This window comes from Pseudochaenichthys georgianus, chromosome 21, assembly GCF_902827115.2.
Source record: "Pseudochaenichthys georgianus chromosome 21, fPseGeo1.2, whole genome shotgun sequence".
Taxonomy (NCBI): domain Eukaryota; kingdom Metazoa; phylum Chordata; class Actinopteri; order Perciformes; family Channichthyidae; genus Pseudochaenichthys; species Pseudochaenichthys georgianus.
The window spans coordinates 30,938,041-30,960,399 of NC_047523.1; the positions used below are offsets into that span (position 1 = coordinate 30,938,041).

General features: G+C 41.2%; 2 protein-coding genes across 2 annotated transcripts; one reads left to right on the forward strand and one right to left on the reverse strand.

Annotated features, from left to right (window-relative positions):
* Positions 1-780: 780 nt before the first annotated feature.
* On the reverse strand, positions 781-4,673 carry zic2a (zic family member 2 (odd-paired homolog, Drosophila), a). The gene is made up of 3 exons (XM_034109364.2): positions 3,245-4,673; positions 1,961-2,124; positions 781-1,786 (listed from the first exon to the last, which is right to left on the reverse strand). The coding sequence occupies exons 1-3, from the start codon at positions 4,215-4,217 to the stop codon at positions 1,586-1,588; spliced, it is 1,338 nt and encodes a 445-aa protein (XP_033965255.1). The 5' UTR covers positions 4,218-4,673; the 3' UTR covers positions 781-1,585.
* Positions 4,674-9,317: 4,644 nt separating this feature from the next.
* On the forward strand, positions 9,318-13,551 carry zic5 (zic family member 5 (odd-paired homolog, Drosophila)). The gene is made up of 2 exons (XM_034109371.2): positions 9,318-10,510; positions 11,824-13,551. Exons 1-2 carry the CDS (start codon positions 9,466-9,468, stop codon positions 12,258-12,260), a joined length of 1,482 nt encoding a protein of 493 aa, XP_033965262.1. The 5' UTR covers positions 9,318-9,465; the 3' UTR covers positions 12,261-13,551.
* Positions 13,552-22,359: the final 8,808 nt, after the last annotated feature.

A 22,359-nucleotide genomic window follows, 5' to 3' on the forward strand; every position in this document is an offset into this window, starting at 1 on the left:
CACAGCACTACAATGCGTCAAATTAAAACAAACACGCCTGAAGCGTTCTTCAAACCTAAATTAATAACAGAGGTACAGAGACATATGGCCAGCTCCCATCACAGGTTATTACACAAGAAGAAGAAGCTTTCACAGACTGGATTAAGCCGAGTCAAGTTCAAGTTCACCAGCTCCTGTGCACTCAAGTGTCCATTGTGGGGGAGGGGTCATTCGCGGCTGTGTTTCCAATAAACTCAATGACTGTATCTGGGGAAATGTAAAGTGACAAGAAGAATATGAAGGATATGGAGAAAGCTTTGCCACATTTCTTTAAATTAATAGACTCACAGGAACACACAGTGAGTGCTGAGAGTGCAGAATGAAAATGCTTAGTTTGCTTGGCTTTCTTGACTTAATTTAAAATATTTAAACCGCTGGTACAAATTATTTTAATTAGATACATTAACTTTGTGCCTATGGGTAGGCCGTATTTCAGGAAATTCTGTCTGTGTACATGTTTAAATTATTTCAAAACCTCCTGTTTAATCTGCACAACAACAGCACCATTGTTAGGGCCTGAGCAGGCTTTGCAAAGTCTGAGGTTTAGCCTATCCTGTAGCCTGAGGACAAATATTGTGCAATTAAGAATTGTCCAAGAGGCTATAAGTTATAATGTCCGAGACTTAATAAAGTGCCATGGTTACTTCCAAAACAGACAACATCTTTCCCGATAAAGATGCTACTCACTAAGCTGCACCAGCAGCCATCAAAACAGAAAGCATTAAAAATGAAAGAAAAATATTTAGCACTTGCAACACCTTTTATTATATTTGTATGCAGTAAAATTCTTATCACGATTAGGAAGAAAACACCTCTTAAAACTTTGAACAAAAGCACATAACGAAACAACTGCCCATGTTTAGCTCACAATTGTACATATTTATAGTAAAGAAACATTCTTTATAAATACTGTTTCATCTGTAGCAAGTAAATACCATAATTTAATTACAAATGGATAAATATGGCAGTTGATATTTACAAAAGGAAGGGTGTAGTTACAGAAAATCGAACGGCACAACGTTTATTTTCCTCACAATCTTCCAGATAGTATTTCACAATTCAAACTTGCAAAGCACAAAACATCACAAGTTAAGCCCAGCAAACTAAAGTATACATTCACAAGCATAATATTGTGGTCTGTTCGAGTTAAATTTTAACTTTGGCACTCTTTCCAGTTTATAGATGTTTAGTATAGTACAATCAATTTGCCTTGGGATCACAATATTCAACATTATAGTACAATTTCTTCGTAATATGTGCACTAAAAGTCCAGTTAGAGAAATAGCTACCATTGAAGGAACATCTATACACCAAAGACGGACAAACTATCACAACCAATGGGAAAGTGGGCTTTCAGTAATTATTTACAATATGAAATACACCTCGACTATTATACATATTTTCCTCTGTTGGTAATCTTCATCTTCCCTGGCAGATCAAAAATAATAAAATAAACAAATGTTTGTGTGCCTCTTGTATGCACAATCTCCTGCTGAAAGGTCCAGTGCTGTGAAATTAGTGTGTGTTGCTTCATTTCAGCTTAGTCCTAAACATACCATTCACTGAAATTGGAGGATAGGCCATTGTGGCTGGTGTTGTGGTGCACAGCTGAGGCTGGGGACATAGTGGTGTTGCTGTGGGTCTCGGTGGTGGGAGATACCAGGCCTGGAGGTGTGGAGGATTCATAACCAGAGCTGGCTGCTGGTGAAGAGTCTGATGGTGGTGGTGGTGGGGAGGCTTCATGCACCTGGAGGAAAATAAGAGAGATAAATATTAGCATCAAAAAAAGCATTTGAATTTAGATCAGACTGACTGTTGTACAATTGCAATAATCACAAGTGTAAATAAAAAAACAACATGACAAAGGCCTGGCACACACATTAATAATGAGCACACACATTTATTGACACGATGTATTTACCTTCATGTGTTTTCGTAGAGAGCTGGGATGTGTGTAGGACTTGTCACACATTTTGCAGAGATATGGCTTGTCCGACGTGTGAACGTGCATGTGTTTCTTTCGGTCGCTGCTGTTTGCAAACCTTCTGTCGCAGCCCTCAAACTCACACTGGAACGGCTTCTCTCCTGCAGAAAAAAAAGGAATAAATGTATTCAGATATTTTGCACAGAGAAATGCCTCGGGGTAGCAGTTGTGCAGTTCATTCGTAATATATAAATGCAAACGTTGGAGTTTATAGTGATATGCTCTTGAATCACAGCAATCAATTACACTTTTAAAACAACGCATAGCAGGATCCTGATTGTTGTATTCAAAGTTGAAGGCTTATCTTAAAACGAGAGGGGGAGTTCATAAATAATGCGCATGGTGATTTGGGGGGGTGGGAGAGAGAGGGATAAGGCCGTCCTCAGTAGGCCTACAGAAGGCGTACCATTTGCTGGGAGACAATAAAAATCTAATTAGCACCTGACCAATTTCATGGCAAGACACCATAATAAAATTTCCAAGAAAATAAGTCAAAATGTGAAAGGCTGGTAATGGCCCTGTCTAGCACCTTAGCTACTTATCAAAAGGGACACATGAGAAAACAAAAGACATTCCTCACGCTTAAACAGTAGGCCTACTGCTGTCCTCGACTAAACCCACACCATAACACACAACTTCTAAACAAACAGGAATTTCAAATCGATTAGATATGGGGTGTGAATAATTTATCTACGGCCAAATCTAAAGGAAAAAGTGGGGACATATTAGCGGTAAAAGCGCACTATCCACATGAAATCAATTGATAGGATTTACTACACCACCCTGTCTGCTTTACGATGCACGCAACGCGCTCCCACTTCCCCCTTTGACCCATTTTAAGTTTACCCCAAACAGTAAAACGTGGACAAGCCTGATTAAACAGTTTTTTACACGTTTGGTAAATGTTTTACATTCTAACGAATTGTTAAAATGTCTAATGTAGCAGTAAAACAAAGCATTATTATGTTATACTATCCAAACTAATTTTCTCACTCTCCCGGATGTGGTCCTAAATCTACTTTGACTGTTTATACGAATACTATCGACTTTAGCAGCCGAAAATAGCCACTGATAATTAGATCTTAATTCGTGTTTGCGCTTGGCAAGGCACATGTTTACACCAGCGAAATAAATGCACATGCCGGCTTACTCCCAGCAATAAAACCGATCTTATTATTTGAAATAAATCAATAAAAACAACGTCAATGTTTTGATAATTACCTGTATGTGTTCTCTTGTGGATCTTCAAGTTTTCTGACCGTGCGAAGACCTTTCCACAGCCGGGGAAGGGGCATGGAAAAGGCTTCTCCCCGGTGTGCACCCGAATGTGGTTCACCAGTTTGTATTTCGCCTTGAACGGCTTGCTCTCCCGGGCGCATTCCTCCCAGAAACAGACGTGGGTTGTCTGCTCCGGTCCCCCGACATGCTCCACTGAGACGTGCGTGACCAACTCGTGCATGGTGCTAAAAGTTTTGTTGCAACCCTTCTTCGGGTTGCTGAGCTGCTCGGGGTCGATCCACTTGCAGATGAGCTCCTGCTTGATACACTGTTGCCTCATGTAACGGAAAAAGGCACCGGGGTGGTGGTGGGCTGCCATGTTCATCCCCATGTTCATATTCATAGAGCCGTACTGATTGTGGAGCTGGGCTGCCGAGTAATGGTCGGTCCTCGGGCTGGAGACCTGGTGATACTGGTCGGAGCGTCCAAAAACTTCCCCGGGTAGTCCGAGTCTCATCTGCCCGTTCAGGACATTAGGGGATCCGTGGGACCCGTGCTGTTCGTGGATGCCGGGGAACAGAATGTGGCCTTGAGTGTCTGTATGGGAGTGATGGAGGGATCCCGCCGAGGGGCCAAAAATAGTGTGTTGGCTGCTCGCCGGAGAGGATTCTCCGAAGCCACGACTACGAAAGAGAAAGTCCCTGGTTGAGTTGAATGGAGAGCTTGCATACGACGTGACATGGGCGGCATGAGCCCCGATAGCCGCAGCAGGGTAGCCGGGCGCCTGTGTGGAGAAGGCAGAGCTCTGTCCCGGGGAGAGATCATGGTTCAGCTTAAACGCACCCATGTGTGCGGAGTCTACGAAGCTATTTTGTGACAAACTCAAGTCTCTTTCCTGCATCTCGCTCGCTGAGTGATGCCTGGCAAATGACCCCACTCCCAGTCCGGGGAACTGGTGACCAGCATCCAGTAACATGATTTCAGTTAGCGTATTTTGTTTTAGTCTGTTTGTTTAAATCAGCACACGGCTACAGCGAATAAGTTTAAGAACAAAATCAAATGCTGGCAGGCAACGATTCAAGTTCCAACCTTAGAAACACCATATCAGATGTGATTCAAAACGCTGCTCCGCTCATGAGAAAAAAAACCAGCTCGGCTTAACGAACACTGAATTTACTTCTACTTAACTTGTGCTGCAAAAATCCAAAATGCAACGAAATGAAGAGTTTCCTTGAGTCCTCTTCTCTTGACTGCGGCAGTTGGCTGCGATAAAATGCACTCGAAGAATTAAATAATTATCTTACTAGGTGTCCTCGGTGTGGAGCATCTCAAAAAACGCTGTTCCGATTGGGTGTGTATTTATTTCTATGGCTCGCCTGTGTTTATCGCGGAGGGTCCCTGTTTCTCCGTGGACTGGCTCTACCTCTTCTACCGCCCCCTTTAACTGGAGCCCGTTCATTCATTCCTCGCAGTCTCATTGGCCACTGCGCCTCATCAATCCCAGGTGGCCCTCCAATGGTAGGTAGCGATTTGGCGACTTAATAGCGCAACGCCATTTTCCACTAATAATTACCGCCTACTTTTAGGAGAAGGTTTGGGGGTATATACAAGCGAAAGGATCACGACGAGAGAGAGGAGAGAGACATGTTGTTTATATTCAGTGGGAGCAAGTCCTATAATAAATAAATAGATACGATTGTGGCATTTGCTGAGAAATAAAAAGATTGGAGGTACAAATATTCAGATCGGGGGGAAAGTAAGTCAGATGGTTTGTGGTTCATGGTTATTTACTTAATCTAAATAAAAGCAACAGCTCTGGCACTATCTTTTTTTTGGTAAGTAAAAGGAAATGTATCACGCTCCTATTTCAGTTTACACAGAACCGTGTAATATAGCCTAGTATATGGTATATTAATGTATCGCCATGACATCTAAAATGACACAAATAGCGTAAATGTTTATAGGCAACGCATGCCCGTATGACTGCAGAAAAGGTAAGAGTGTAAAACGGTGATGTTCAGGCACCTTTATAAAGCATCATGCATTGATTGAAATACTACACTATTTTATTGAACTGCAAAAGCTGAATTAACTGATAGCAACAAAACAAACAAATACATAATGCAGCCTACTAATGCAGAGCATTATATCTTGTTTAAATACACTGAATGTAGGCTACTGCTGCAACCCCCCCTCCCCCACTCCACCCAGCTTCCCTCCCCCTTAAAAAAGTATCCGACCAAATTATAATAAACTGCTAGAACACAATAACATTTAAAATGGTGATATATCTTAATATCTTAGTAATCTATTGAAGTGATAAAGTTCCTGCAGAATCATTTATTCTGACGAATATCTCGTCGCTTAATTCTCCGCAGCTGAAAAAGCATGTGTGGCTGTATGGAGTCCAGTGGTTTTTCACTGGTTGTAGAACCACAGCTGGGCCTTTAGCGGTGCCCCAGCGCTCATACTGGCAACCACTATGCATGTTGTTGTTGGTTCCATATGTCGCTGGTTCTTTTTCCTCGGTGGTTCTCACATTCACCACAGCAATTAAAATACATGTTATGGTGGTGAACTGCGCTTAGATCCAAGTTAACCATTAGTGACATGTAAGGTCGAGCCTTTCCTGAACGCCCAATAACAAAGTTTGAACAATACAATTTACGCTATATTGAATTAGAATGCAATTGTATTTCTTTGAGTTTTCAGGTGTAGCTACTGTTTTGTTTTAGCCATAAAAAGGATGCCTTCAATAAAACCATATTGTTTTCCTAATGATATTTCCCTTTTGGTTTACAAACAGGCAAAATATAACTCACAGATGGAAATCGTTTTTTTAAACAAGGATTGGCTTCTTTTACTGGCAATTTTCATCACAAGCATTCCCTGAATCTGTGTTTAGTTGGGGATATACAGGAGAAGAACCACAGCTGCTCATTCACATTCACAAGTCAAAGGAAGTTTACTTACATTTCCACCAAATCAAAATCCCACAAGTTCTCCTGTTCCATTACACAACTCAATCTCAGTCTGCCTCAGCTCTCCGGTGCTCTAGGCGACAATTAATGGAGAATGTGAGGGAAGCGTTTAAAAACTTTTTTGAATTTGTGAGTCTCATAGCTCGGAGTGGGACAGGCTGAGCGTTGTGTGCCATTCTTCCAAGTCTATTTCAACCCGCACCACAGGAAACGCAGGAGCTGATCCAAGTTCAAAGTCACGTCTGCCGACCCCTATAAGAAGTTCTTTATTTCTCAGGAAAACCACAAAACATTCCCCAGATAGGGTGAAAGCGAAGAGGGGGGGGGGGGGGGGGGGGGGGGGGGAATCTATCAGTTAGAGAGGCACAGGGCTGCGGGTTTACCCTTCTGCTTGGAGAAGAAAGGGGTTCTAGCCTATTGAAAATCACCCAAATACCAGTATTTCAACAGGTTTAAGGACCAGCAGTAGGCTACATAGCCCATAGATTTAAAATATAAATAAGATGACATGTTTTAGAAGGTGATCTGAAGTTACAGCTTTAAATTGTAGGCTAAGTATTACGCAAAGATCAATAAAGTCACAAGTCTTGATCACATACGGGCACTGTGCCTGCTTGCCATAATGGGGGCCAAAGGCGTATTTCTTCTGCCTGTTATCTGACAATATCAATATGTTGACACACTGGAAGGTTACTTGTGTGGCTTCCGTGACCTTGTGTTTCATGGATGTTTGACCTATGAACCGTTAAGACCACATATGTTGCCCTCTTGACTCCCTTTGGTAAAATAACCCTGTTTATGACAAAGCGTCTTTGTTTTAAACGGAGAGAGGAAAAGAGAGGGAGGGAGAGAGAGAGCTTTAAGAGGTCCCACTCCTCTGTATGGCATCAACAGCTATATGGAAACTATAAATAAAAAAAAAAATTAAATAGCCAATTCCTTAAAAAAAAAGTAAGGACCCAGGCTTAACTCATTCTGTTTATAAAAAAATATGCATTTTATAGATCAATTTATTTGACATGGCAGAATAATATGAATGATGAGATGTCTGCAGCACTGTGACCAAGAGGTGCATTCCCAAAATTGCACATGCGTGATATTCACAAATTGTCACGGTTAAGCACACGGGAGGGTAACTTCTGTTACTACTTCATCAGCAAAATTGTAATTCTTGTTATTAATTTTGTGTTGATTATGTTCTTTTAATGTGATGTTTAATTTAATCTGTATGAAATAGGAGCCCTGAAACAAATCATAAACAGTGCACCCACTGCTCTTCTGTGGTTTATGAGTTCCCAGAAGCTCCCATTGGAGCTGGCTAACTAAATCCCGAAACAACACATGTGTCCATGGGAGATTGTTTAGTGACTTTTAAATTACAATGAAAGAAAAATAGGTATGACAAATAATTGTAAAATAGATTAAGATAGATTGTGCACATACAATAAAAAACCAAGCCCTTATCAAAGGAGCAGGTAAAACTACTAACAGTAAAAACCAATGAAACAAATATGACTGACTGTAAATTGATAAAAAAATGTAAAATATTTTTGCAAAACTACAAAAAGGTATTAATCAATTGCTGAAGTTATGACATAAAACCTCCACTCGTGTTTCATTTGCAGATTGTCAATATCATAAATCAGTTTCAACAGAGAAACACGTGCAACAGGGCCATAACATGTAAACCCTTCCCTCTGGAAATCAATTATGGATGAGTGTGAAAATGTGGTTTTCATTTTTATATTTAAAGTTTTATATTTTTAACTTGTTTTCAAGTTAGAAAAACGTTGATGATTTGTAGTTTGAGTATCACACATCGATTGGAAAGGTGTGTGAATCAAGACATATGAATGACAGATACACGTCCTGCTGTCATCGGGGACTAATCAAATGGCAAGATCCGTCATAGTGAGCTCTAATGCAGTTTAACAGATGTCTTTCAACTTCAATAATAACCATTACAAAATGATGGTAAATAACGCTCATCCCGGGTGCTGAGAATGATAGCACATTACACACTTTGCAGGTCCTGTCAAAAAAAATGCACTGAAATAAAATAGTAGGCTATACGCTTTGATCCCCTTGTCTTAGTCTACTGTTAGATGTTTAGAAGTAAAGTTAAGGCACCCTTAACTTGTAAATATTGTTGGGCCAACATCATTATTGTATTATAATTGTATTGAGGCATTATGAAAAATTATACAATGAACAAGAACATAGGAAATTGTTATAGTTTTTTTTAAATACGTTTTAAGGATGATTGGTGTGACAGCCTACATCACCCCAAAACTCAATTAAAACCTAATTTAAATGTAGAAGTCATATTATTTCGGTCAACTTGTGAAACAAATATACATTTATATCATAATTTAGAGTGAAGGGTAGGATCAACAGAACAGCAAACGAAACTAAACTCTGTTCATCTGAATATTTCTTTAATTTATCTACTCATAATTTTATGGTATTTTAGTCTTCAGTCAAATAAAGTTTTTATAACGTATCGCAATGACTTTCCACAGGTGCGCTCCTTACTTAATATATTTTCCTAAGAAATCATGCTGTTGTTGTTTTTTAATCCTTCTTGATAATAAATACATGCTGAACCAAGCGTGCAAAAGAAATACACTTCGCCCCATCACTGTTTGCCTCTTTACTCACTATACTGCCATGAATTACGCATCTAAAAACTGGCCACATCATTTACTCACTTACATTCAAACATACATCCACCAGCAGCGTGTTCTTTTTTCAATGGCGACCTCAAATCAATAGCAAGACAGTTCACCAAAGATAAACTGGGCTGCATTGGCCATATAACCTGACATTTCGGTCATCCACATGCGCCAGCAGCAGTAAACAGAAAGCCGCACAAACAGATCTGCTGGTAACTTTGTGAGTACAACTTTTTGGAGTCAACAGCGATAAAGAGAGTGAGGGGGCGGAACCCTGCTGAGCCCCTGCGCTGAACGACAGCCAATCGCTTCGTTCTCCTAACTGCCAGTCACCGAAATCCGTCCAATACCCGCAGTGCCATTTCTAAACTGTATTCCCCACTGTGTCCTCCAACTGTTGTATGTTCTGCCAATCGCTTGAGGACAGAGTGGGAAAAGGAGCAAGCAGAGTTAGAAGCCGGACAAAAGAACTTATAGACCCCTTATATACATATTTTTCTAATGTTTTAGAGAGCGTGGTGGGGTGAAAACAATTGCGGTGAGTGCGGATGGACTTGTCAGTGTAGTTATGGAAGCCCCTTTAAACAAGAGGAATCCGGCGATAAGATTAGCGGATTTGGCAGCGACTCAACCCCATCCTCATCAGAATATGACAGGCTTCCCGGGGCTAGGGGGGCATCACCCTCTCTCCCACCATGCCCACCTCCACCCTGGGGAGCTGGGCAACGACCCCGGAGTGGCACTCACTCCATTTGGACCAGAGCACATGGCACAGACAAATGCTCTCAAACTTAGCCCATCTCAACACATTCAGAGCCATCACGAAGCCCAGACCGCGGCATCTTTCACTTCTGCTCAGACCACTGTTGGTTTCCCCGTGGCTCACCCCCACTCAGGCTACTCAAGCAGCAGGGACTTCATCCTCAGGAGAGAACTCTCAGCCTCTGCTATGCATGCACTTGGCGACCAGCATAGTTCCGCCTCCTCCCCTCATCACCATGGCATGTTCATCTCTCCAACAGGTGCTTATGGGCACGCAGAAAGTGGGGCCCATTCACTTTTTACTGGACTTCACGACCAAGGGTCCCCAGGTGCCCATCACCACCATGCCCTCAATGGGCAGATGCGCCTGGGCATACCGGGGGACATCTACGGCAGGCCAGAGCACTTCGGGCACAGGCCAGATCACTATGGACCCTCTTCTCTCCACAGCTACAACTCCATGAACCTCAATGTGAACATCGCTTCAGCTCCTCACGGAGCGGCGGGGGCGTTTTTAAGATACATGCGGCAGCCCATAAAGCAAGAGCTAATCTGCAAATGGATTGACCAGGAGCAAAGTCAAAAAAAGCCCTGCTCTAAAACTTACAGCACCATGCACGAGCTGGTCAACCACGTCACGGTGGAGCATGTCGGGGGACCGGAGCAGAGCTCCCACGTCTGTTTTTGGGAGGAATGTCCACGGGAAGGAAAAGCTTTCAAAGCGAAGTACAAACTGATCAATCACATCCGAGTTCATACGGGAGAAAAGCCCTTCCCGTGTCCTTTCCCGGGCTGTGGAAAAGTGTTCGCTCGATCGGAGAATTTAAAGATTCACAAGAGGACTCACACAGGTCAGTAGTACTTGTAATTGTGAAGTTTGAAAAAATATCACCTGATCGTAGAGCATTATAATATATCCGAAGAGACCTCGTGTTGTTTTTCACATCCTAAATAGAGTGCGACCGTGCGTAATTGCGCACACAAGCGAGCAAAAAAGTTGTACTCAGTGACGCATTCGCACAGTGTTAAACGTGTTACATTGCCTTTCTTAAATGTAAAGTTTTGTACTCGCTGAGATGACTGCTGTAGGCGTGAGATGGTAAGGGCATATGATTTGTAAAACGTGCTTACGTACATGCAGGACAGCGCAACAACACGCGTATATGTAATTATAGTCAGGCGTAGGACGTTTACGCCAAAGCTTAACTTAAATATCGTGTATGGTACACGCAATCATACCATGTGCCATATTAGTTTCAAGATTTGGTTAACTGTTAAACAAAGCGAGGGGAAGCTATAGTCTACAACTATAGGCTACATTGCAGTCTGTAGAAAAAGAAAATCTGTCCTACCAAAACAACAGCGTCTCAGAGTTGCAGAGACAGTGAGTCTGAGGAGGCTAACTTCCCACAACGTAAAAATCTAATTTGTAGGTCTTCTTTTTTGAGAACTGTTTTAATGGTCATTGGCTTTGATAGATGTCGCCAGTACAGACCTCTACACCTTACTGAATTATGCAAAATCCCCAGGGGAATAAACAAGTCATATACAAAATGTAAGTAAGGAAAGTCCAAGTTACACTGTCTTATTGCTTATCCTTTTAACTCATGCAACCATCCTTCCCTCAATATTTTATATGGATATGGAATGCACTCAGCAGGGTGCAGCCTATTTTATTTATATGTATGTTCTCCATCTAACAAAGTCAGTGGGTGTATGTTGGTGAGTGAGTGTGTAAGATGAGTTAACCTGAGTCCACCGCGGTACATAAACGGCTGCCGGTGGTCTCCAGAGTGCCCCCTCTCTTTCCACATACACACATGCATGCAGCCAGAAGGCCTAAAGGCATGTTACACGTGTTCAAACAGGAAAACGCTTTGGACAAGTGGCTGTGGGAGATGTTTAGTGAAAACGCTCTGAAAATCAAGCCCTAGTAAAAAATAAAATAAAAAAGGCTGCAAGACAGAGCAAAAATGGAAACATTTTCCTCGTGGTGTATTTTTTAAGGTGGTATGCTGAGATAGAATTAATTAACAGCTCTAAGCTTGTGATGTGTGTAAAACATGTAAACACCCCTCAGGGAGACTTTTTCATGACAGTTTTTTAAAGGCATCAACATTCTTTGCACACGACACTGACAGCATCTGTTTCTCATTTCTTCCAGGAGAGAAACCTTTCAAGTGCGAGTTTGAAGGCTGTGACAGAAAATTCGCCAACAGCAGCGACCGGAAGAAGCACTCTCACGTCCACACCAGCGACAAGCCTTACTACTGCAAAGTCAGAGGCTGTGACAAGTCCTACACACACCCGAGTTCTCTGCGGAAGCACATGAAGGTGCACTGCAAGTCCCCACCACCCCCTTCCACTAACGTCCCCTACATTTCCTCCACAAACCCTCTCGGAGACTCTCTTTCTCCAAACTCCGAGCCGCACAGGAACCGCTCAGCGAACCTCTCCCCTCAGGTCACCAACCTCAACGAGTGGTACGTGTGCCAGGGGAGCGGGGGACCCAACCACCTCCACACCCCCTCCAGCGATGTGCCAACGTCAGATTCAGAGGAGGACTCTTTCAGACACTCAGACCCAAGGACAATGCTCTGATGCCCTGTTTACAACCACTTGACTGTCAAACTTGCCATCTAGTTGACCCGTTAAAAGGTGTGTATAGAACCATGCTGGCCTGTGCGCTAGGGACATTGATCAGCTATTTTCACTGTAGTATTATTAAACAAGTGTGCTCAACAAAGATAACTCATTATTATCTTGGAGGCAATGCAGGCCTTACTACATGAACAAGAATGAAATGTATGTGACCCCTGACCTTTCTTAAAAATGTAGATCAAATCTGTCAAAACATCCCACACTATCATTAGAACTGAAATCTAATTTAAAACGACAAAAAAAAGATCTGAATAGGGCATTTTCCAAATGAATAAGCTTTGTACGAGAGCAATATGCAGGGTTTAATTAACTGCATGGCTTAAGACTCAACTGGTGTGCAGAGATGACATATTTCATATGACCTCCCATCACCCCTTGCAGTTTAATAACTCGCCTGCTATCAATCACTGTCATATTCCAGACATTTAAGGGAAACAAATGGTACTGCCTTTAACCCCTCAAATAGCAACAAATGTTAACGGACAGAATCTAGAAGAAGATTTGTTATAAATAATGTGTGATTTCTTTTAGTTGTGGTACAAACTTTGATAAACCAATAAGAAAAAAAAGAAAAGAGGAAGCAAACATCTGAATGTCTTAAGGGTTCTCATTTATCTTTTCAGATTTCTACAATACATGTGTTTGGATGGAATTTTGTAATATTTAAGAACTATTTAAGACTATATTTTATGCAAAATACACAAGTGTTATGCTCGTTAAAGAGTAAGTCCCTCGAGACCCTAAATGTCTACACTGACAGGCTTTGACCCTGTAGGATTTGTATATATGTAATTGTACTGATGCTTGTGAATGTTGTGTAGTTTTAATTACAAAAAAATGTTGTTTTGTACATTGTAATTTATTTGCTGGTATCAATGTTGGAATTACAGGAACACCAAAGAATAATAATATCAGTTTTGGTGATGCATAGTACCCTGCTGATGTTTTTTTTAAATGTTCATTTTCTGTTCACTTTTTTATTTTTTAATTGTGTTCTGTAAAAGAAGAAACATTTACTTGAATAGGCTGTGTAATGTGAAAAGTCCCTTTCTCGCATGCCTTTTGTAGTGATCTGTCTTTCTCTCTGAGGTGCATGGTGCCGTTGGACATGATGGATAAAAAAGGAGATGAATCAGCTATGAGTGTGCAGATCCTTGATGTTCAAAATTAAATTTACAATATAAAATTTCATGCTAAAAAATAATAATAAAAAACAGGACATATACAGTAAGTTATTAACAAGTGTCAATTATTATATTCAATGAGTGTCTTTGATTAATAAGAGTTTGGGAAAATAGTAAATCACTTTGTGTTATTATGGAATTGTTATGACATTGGTGACTGTGAGTGTTACTTTAAAAAAAATGTATTTCAGGAAGCTTTGCAATGTCAATATTGACCCTTTTAATATGAAATATATATATATAAGAGTCAACAAAACAATAATGTCTTTCTCACCTGGAATGAACAATTAGAAGAGCTAATTTCCTTACCAGACATTTCTATAAAAATATCCACTGCTATCTCACGGGCCAAGGAGGCTGGTATAAACTAATCACTGAGCTAATGGGAAAACTTATAGCCCCCTGATGGCGTTACCTCTGAAAGGCGCGACAGCACAAAGCAGCCGACGCATGAATCATTCATGGGAAAAAAAGATAAAAAGATATCTGACAATAAGCAAGGCCTTGTATAGAGTGTATAAAACAAGTTCCCCCTCTTATTTCCTCCATTAAAACGCACAATCTCACTTTCAAAGAGTTGCCTGTCCAGCCCATAGAATTACAATTGACCAACGCGAGTCCTGCACCACTTCAAAGGCTGCAGCTTCTGAGAGGAAGGCTGGCCGCTTTGACAGTCTTCATGGTGCGTTAGGATTTCTATGGCAATTGGGTAGTGAGACGCTCACATTTGAATGTGTCTGGTTGAAAAACACTAACTGCCACTAAATGAACTATCATCAAAGCTAAGGATGCACCTTCTCCAACTAAATGTGTGTTTGCACAAATACACCGTTGGCAGGTAGATGACACACCAGCTACATACACGCTATACATGTGCCTGTTAAGCTTTGGACAAGACGAAAACAAATTGCATATATTGTAATAAACAACAAAAACAAAAACAACAACACATACTGGAAATTATCCCGGGCTTCCACACTGCATCAATTAACACACTTGACTCCTGGAGGATGGTGGGGCTGTGGCGATTTAATGCAAACATTTCATCAGCACTGAAGTAAAACACATCTCTAATATTGAGCATCTTTTATAAAGCTCAAGAAAAAGAAACACTTCAGTAGCGCTCAACCCCCTTTTTTTTAAAGGCCACAACAGCAGATTTGTTTAGTCGTAATGGGGCTTTATCAATTTTATAGCTGTCCTCTCAGCATTTCTAAAAGCACTTTATCTGCTGCCTCATTCAAAGCCCTTGTGGGCCTCCTCTCGGACGTTTACAGGCTAAGGGCCTAAAGAGTAGCCTGCTCTTGTAGGTCCTGTTTGGAAACAAGGGCTCAATGAATGTTACAAAATAAACACGATGAAAAATAACCAGAGACAGTTCCTTCAGCATTAAAAGGAGGGAGACTTAATAAAAGGAGTGAAGCAGTCACCCTTCAGTGAGAAACGCTTTGAAGTAGAACTTATTATCTGAGAAATACTTTTTGGTTGTCCTAACGACGCTGCTGAATGGGAAAGGCTCTCCTTTGTCAGCGATTTGTTCTCCTTTAGTGGGATGCCCGTGGAAATCACTTACACGGGCCACCTTTACATACTGCCTGCAAATCAGTAACTGGCAGAGTCAGACATGCAGACGCCACTTTGGAGAGGACAAAGCAAGAAGTCGCAGTGAAAACGTCGCTGCTTCTCAATTGTGCCCTTTAAAGGGATTGAAAGATAATTTCTCAGACGAGCGTAGAACCAAAACAAATGCTGTCTTGTCAGACTTTACAAGCATTATCCATCTCCTGAATGTTTTTGGCACAATGCGCAGGAAAATGGCTTGTGAAGTGATCATTTTAGTCACAAAAGTTAAGAGGCTCTGGTTAAATAGATGCAGGTCATTTGATCCATGCACCTGCGCCTGCAGACCGCACTGGGCTTGGATCACCTGACAGCAACAGAAACACGCTCGTTTTCTGAAGGAAAAAAATAGGATTTTTTAAACTTAAGGTTTATTTTTGTGAGCAAGAAAGCAGGTGTGATGAAACAGCACAACAACACCCCCACTCAAATATCAAATATAGCAGAACAGCAGCACCTTGTGACAGCTTTGGCTGATTTTCGTTCCGTTACAAAATTAAACTACACATTTCTTGTTCCTAAATATTACAATAATTAATAAGAAATGTGTGATGAATTAGGAAAAGACCCGTGGAAATAAGTGTGTGACTTAATTACATGAACTACTGTATATTTATTATATTACGTTCGTTAAAGCAATAAGTGATTCCTCTGTTGAAATATAGACCAGGTCACAATTAACAATGTGTTGTTTCCTAATTTGGATAATTTGTAAATTCTGGTCAGAGCTTTATTACCGCTTTTCACCTCTCCCTCTAAATATACTGCAATGTCCAAGATAGGAACGTTTCGATTTAGTTACACAATAGTATCTGTGCACTGTGAAGTTTAAGGATCAGAACAGAAATACAAAATGACCATGGAATACATTATTGTTCAGTCACTAACATTGAAGTGATTCGGTGCCACCTGTTTGTCTACCCGAGTCTTAACTTTAACGCAGTGTGAAGTTTCCGTGTTTCAGGTTCACTTCTCTCTTCACATTTAACGGCCACATATTTGCAATCCAGGCATTTTGCCAACTTGTTCCAAGCTCCCTACCTGCCTGCCTACTGTCTTAAGTTTCATGATCAAGTCAGAAAACATCGCAGTTGCTGCTGCACCTCTGCCCGGTTAACTGGAGACCCTCAACTTCGGAGAGCGAGTTTCATTCCCTTCCAGTGAAGCACCCTCGCTTTTATTCTGCTCTGCGAACACTCAGTGTATGTTGTAGCTACAGTAAACTTGCCTGCAGGGACAAATCGACAGCAAGTTAAAGGAGCGACTCAAGAGTTTAGTCTTTTTTTAGTTTTTTTAGGAAGGAGTGGTATCCTGGTATTTTTGATTGCGCATGGGAAATTCTTTGTCCGGTTTTACCCTCGGATTCTCGGAGGTCTGCAGGGGGAATGTCACTGCTTTCCAGTCCCACTACAGCAGCTGGTTTCACCCATTAGCCCCGGTGTCTTTCCCAGAGGAGTGCGGGAGTTAAACATCTGACAAAGCGCGCGCCGGGGGGTTACTCAACTGACCTGTAGCTATACTTGGTTTAAGTTGCATAAGAACTTCATTAAATTAATTACCGAGCGAGCAATCATCCATTTTGGATTTTTAACAACATGGTTTTCCTTCAAGTTAAAGCAGCAATCTATGCTGTTCTAGTGGTTTCCGCAATTACACATAATCATAACCTGCTAAGAACTCAGTGTGCTGAGAAGGAAATTGGTTTATTCTTGCTCTGACATTTAGACTTTGTTATTTCTCACCTTCCATCTCAAGCTAAGTGGTATGACGGTATAGAAAACAGCAGACATAACAGCACTGTTCCTCTGTTTGTGAGACCTTATACTGTTCTTTAATTCAATTATAAAGCTTAATTAAAGAACACTTATCAGAATGTTTCATGTTAGACAAAGTACCTGAAATGTGTTTTCCCCAAATATCTTCAATGAGCACTAATTAACCATCCTGGTTTACTTTGTGTTTTAAATGTGTTAACAAAAAAGACAAAAATAGAGTGAAAAACAGAGGAGCATACCAAATAACAGAATACCAAAAAATACTAATTCCAAAGAGAATGAGAACAATTATTTGTAATAACTGAAGTCTAGATGTTTATCTGTAATTGCACTATGCAATTAAGATTTTTGCAATGAAGGATAATGAAATGCATGAACAATTACTATAAAGCATATATATGATTATTTTAAACAACTATTTAATTGTTATATTGAAAGTAGAAGTATTTTCTTCTCAAAAAAACAAAATGTCCTAATGAGCTGACAAGCTGATACGACAGATCAGTGCAACACCATGCAGAGTCAGAATTAAACCATTCCCACTAAATATTTTAGGGATGGGGTTACTCTACCAATATTTAATGTTGGCACGTGTATTCCGGCTACTTTACACTCGTGCACTGCTATTCAGAAGAGCATGATACATCAATCAGAAACTGACATAATATCTGGTGGCTCAGTAACATCTGTGGGGGAAGAGACTTGGTGCCGGTCCAAAGCCCCATCCCAGGACTGGGAGCCACTCCAAGGCAGTAGGTGAGGAGAGCAAGGTCGTCCACGGACAACCGCATGAGCCAGGCCCCGCTACCTGGCCCTTGTATAGCCCACCGGCTAGAAAATAGAAACTAAAGTGCAGATAAGCGCGAGCATGCTGCCCCAGTAGTCTCTCATTGAATGACAGGGCTTTCCTAAGAGCCTCTAAATGCAGGATGTAGGCTTCAGCGTTCTGGAAACTAGCGCTGACAGGGTGGAGGGAAATGGAAATATATACTCTATCAAAGAGAAGCAGATGGACTGTTTAGTGTGGGATACTTTGATTTGTGCACAGGGATGCTTACAAGTTACCTGAGCGAAAACAAACTGTCATCCCTGGCACACGGAGAACATCCTGTATGACTCCGTTTTACTTATTTTGGAATAAGCATTTTATAAAAACAATAACATTGGATAGGATACTGCATTGTACTCCATTTAGTCTACTCTTCACATGTTATGGAACACATGCTGTATTGACCTGACTTAAACACCAGATTGAGGCCTCTGGTTATTTTTATATATATAAAGGATCACTTTCACTAATCAAATTCAAATCCATGTATCTCCCTTCAGTCGGAACCAAACATATCTTGAAAACCTATCTACGATTGATCGAAATGATTTCAAAAGCTTAGTGCCAGTCCACTATTTTAATCCACCCCCACTCCTTTGCTTCTACTTTCTTACCATCACTTTCTCCATTGTGGGTGAAGATTCATATCAGTGCCAGATTTGTGCAGAACCATCACGCCTTCGACATCAGATGGTGGGCCATAATGCATCTGGTTTTATTGCAGAAAGGTCAACATTGAGAGTGGGGGAAATCGCAGCTGGGGAGAGGGGGCATCCTTGGAAATGAGAGAGAAGAAGGGGAAGCAGGGTAGGTAAGGAGAAAAGGAGCATCAGGAGACAATAATCTGTCTTTGTAATAAAAAAGACAAACGGTAGTCTGTGCCAACAACAGATAAGGGTTTGACTCCTGCTCGGCCAAACATCTGACCGTCTTCACATAGTTATGTTCATCATGGGCAAACTGGTGAAGTTGGTTAGCAATCATCCTCAGCTTCCCGTCTCACTAGGAGCTCTAATCCAATGTGATAAGCCAGTGCACAAGCAGTAAAGTATCCAGTGTGGAGGCACCACTGCCTCCTCAACCATGCAGAGCCAGGACCTCCCTCTGACTTCATGGAGTTGTCTGCGTGGTTGCCAAACATCACAAGCCTCACACCCATTCTCTTTCACAGACTTGGGTTTGGAAATGAAAGATATGGCTCTGGATGGGCAGAAGGAAATGGTGTCTTGATGTTTCCATCTGACCAGGGATAAGCCAGAAAGGATATATGGCTGGATAGGCAATGAGATTGAGGAATGGGGGTCTCCATCTGACCAATGGCTTCAAAAGGATGTTGTGTTGGTGCACTGAGGCCCCAGATGAGGCTTAAGACATAAATGATTGAATACAAAGATGACCTATGGTATTAATGGTGGCAGGAAACAGCTCCACATCCACTTTCCATCCCTCGCCTTGCTTTGTAGTGCAGAGAAGATGTTTGGCCTTCAAGAAATTCTGTTCAAGAAACAGAAATGTAAAACTTGTTGAGTGAAAGAAATCACAACCCTCCAGCTCATATTGACATACAGTAAGCAGCGCACGTATTCGCCGGGCTCTTTTACTTGCTGTGAAGATGCTGATGACAGCCATAATATGTTTGGTTGTCCCGCAGGACGCTTCGCTCTGGACTGCCCCAATCACAAGACTAATTGTATAATTAGGCCAGCTCCGTTGGGGATGGTCACCTTTTGGCCCTTCCTAGACACTTGCCATTGTAAATGACAGTATATCTCACAAAGTATCAAAGCTGATCCATCTTAGTGACACTAAACCTTGAGATGAGGCGATATTTTGTGAACATGACTGATAGTTCACCCAAAACCTAAATACATAGGATGTGAGTCTCAAGAGGGGTGCTTTTATCACATCATTATGAATGTCAAATCTTATAATAAGATCATTTGCATAGTTTTAATAACAGTACTTGTTGTTGTTTAGATAGTGTTTAACATAGTATAGCACATATTTGAAAAATAACCTGTTTTCTGAATTGTGAGAAAGCCAAGCAGCATATTATGCATTCCTCAGTTCAGTGGGAGGCTGCAGCGTTGTGCTTTTCTATCACAAGTGAGTTGGTCCTGAGGAGAAATGCAACGGCCCCTCCCCAGTGCTTCCTTATTTCCAGCCCCTCCTTAGCATTTTCAGCATCACCATGCACATCATTATCGTTGTCAAAAGTTGGGGGGGTGTGTGCTGTGGCAGGCGCTGCCCGGGGGGAGCCGATTGGAGGAGGGGGGTGAGGGTGACGTGCAGGTGTCGGAGCTTCAGTTCTGACCGGCCGTGGCGAGGTTAGGACACCTCTCCATCCAGGAGGGCCCCATAGGTGCCCTCATTACGCAGGCCCCCGTGGCACCGAGCGACGTGCGCATGGCGAGGAGAGGTGCGACTCCTTACGCTCAAAGTGTACCTCTCACACCTGGCCTCTGTCTGTCTGTCACAGCTCCTAGAGGGAAGACTCCCAATATGAATTATAATAAGCATAATAACAACCTTGTGGATGCAGGAAGGGTTTTTGGCGCATTATGAGAGCCTGGCAAGCATCAATTTTAAAAACGCATCTGATATGTCAAATAAAGTGAGAGCAATAACCTGAGTCATCACTTAAAAAGTTATTATTCATGTGCTAATCCTCTGGGCTGGCTTCTTTTTTAATTATATCCGTATCTGCTCTAGCAATCCAACATTTCCTCCTCTAAATCTTCAATCATCGCTCAACATCTCATCATATTTTATGATGCTTGCCCAAAGTTTCAGCAAACTTCCCCGCTGCACACTGTGACCGAGCTCCAAAGGGCAAGTGGTGCTTCATTAACCGTATCCATACTTTAGATCCCCCCTGAGTCTCAGAGAGAGCGGATTAATGTCAATTACAGTCCTTTTGCAACACCTACAATATGTTATGTGCAGGGCTCGAGGCTGGCTGGATGGAACCACGTCTCCTTTTCTCTAGAAAACACGTTGAAAGTAGGAATTTGAGACACTTTTAACATATAACATTACATTTTACATGCCAGTTTAAAATTCAGCTTCTTATACCTTAATGTGTTTGGTTTGTTTGAATTGTTTGAAAATATAGTTTTACACGTTGTTTCACTTTCATTTATCTCAGAATTTGCACTCAAGTTTGTGTAGGGGTTGGGGGAGGGTGTTTACAATTAAGAATTTTTGTTATGCTTATTCTCCTTAAACCATTTTAACAAGACAACAAATTATGGCACACTTTACATAACAAAAAAACATGTTTCATTGTTTTTTTTCAAATCCCAATTATCATTTTTACAACAAATTTGAACAAGATAATGAGAGAGTTGTGGTTATTTATGTTGTTTCAATAAAGTATACTTCTATGATACTAACTAATAACTGTCACCGGCTCAATGGACGTGATTTCCCTTTAAAGAGCCCACAGAAAGGACTGCTATGCATGATGACCGCACTAAACAAAAAGCCAGAGTACTGGACAAAGAAAACACCATCCAGCTCGAGGACCAATGAGGGGTTTCTTTCACTTTTCAATCACTCCTAGTCGTGCCCGGGATTAAGAGAGGGCTCTTGACTCTCTCTTTCACACAAAACCAAGAGTGCTTGTCAGCAACTCGAAAGAAAAAGGAAGAGAATAATACGTTAGTCCAGGGTTATCGTGTTTAATTGGATTAGATGGTGTCATGTTGGAAGTCCGGAGCATGACAAACAAGAGGTAGACGGCTGGGAAAACACTAGATAAAGAACTTTGTTTGTGATTTTTTTCTTTTCTATTTTGTTTATATATAATTTAATTGATAACTACCTCAAAATAATTACCAGAAATAATTTCATGTCTCTCCATTAAAAGAAGTGCAGCACGCTGAGGCTGTGGCACTGGAGAGGTTTATATCGTCGGGATTGTGTTGTTGGCTGTGCGCTGCGCTCATCTGTGCGTCAAGCAGCGGCAGCAATAACAAGGTGCACGCAGCTGTGTGTGCAGGTGCGCGGCCTCCACCTGCTCAACCAGAGAGAGACAGACAGAGAGAGAGAGAGAGAGAGAGAGAGAGAGAGAGAGAGAGAGAGAGAGAGAGAGAGAGGGAAATTATCACTATACATATCAGTTTGTATCAACATTTAAAAACCCGAAAAATAGTTAGCAATACTTCCAACGAGGTAAATTAAATTAGGTATAAAAGTTTAAGAGGACAATTATAGATCTAATTTTCAGTAATAAACATTTAACTGTAAAAGATCATGTTAACACACTATGTATATACATATTACAAGTTTAGGATGTCCCAACAAAATCTTTCGCAATATTTTGGTCAAAAAACTAAATCTGGGAATCGAAAAAAAGAGGTTGGATTGAGCCACTGTGGATGCTTTCATTATAAAACGTCAAATAATGATAACCTGCAGGTAAACAGGGCAACAGAAAGACAGCAGCATGAGATCACAACAGATACCTGCCTGGAAATTCATATATGATTTATTTTCCTATTCGAAAATACTTGCCTTTATGAGAAATTGTTTCCAAGAAGGTTTCATTTCATTTTTCAACATGAGTAATATGGAACCTATTATTGTTTGGCACTAGCTTAACATGTGACTGCCTAATTTACTGCTAG

Bases quoted from the DNA above. Each gene is read 5' to 3' on its own strand.
- zic5 (XM_034109371.2), top strand. From the start codon at position 9,466: ATGGAAGCCCCTTTAAACAAGAGGAATCCGGCGATAAGATTAGCGGAT. The intron at 10,511-11,823 runs GTCAGTAGTACT...CATTTCTTCCAG, and splicing joins TCACAAGAGGACTCACACAG to GAGAGAAACCTTTCAAGTGC.
- zic2a (XM_034109364.2), bottom strand. From the start codon at position 4,217: ATGTTACTGGATGCTGGTCACCAGTTCCCCGGACTGGGAGTGGGGTCA. The intron at 2,125-3,244 runs GTAATTATCAAA...TTTTTTCTGCAG, and splicing joins CCACAAGAGAACACATACAG to GAGAGAAGCCGTTCCAGTGT. The intron at 1,787-1,960 runs GTAAATACATCG...ATTTTCCTCCAG, and splicing joins CTCTACGAAAACACATGAAG to GTGCATGAAGCCTCCCCACC.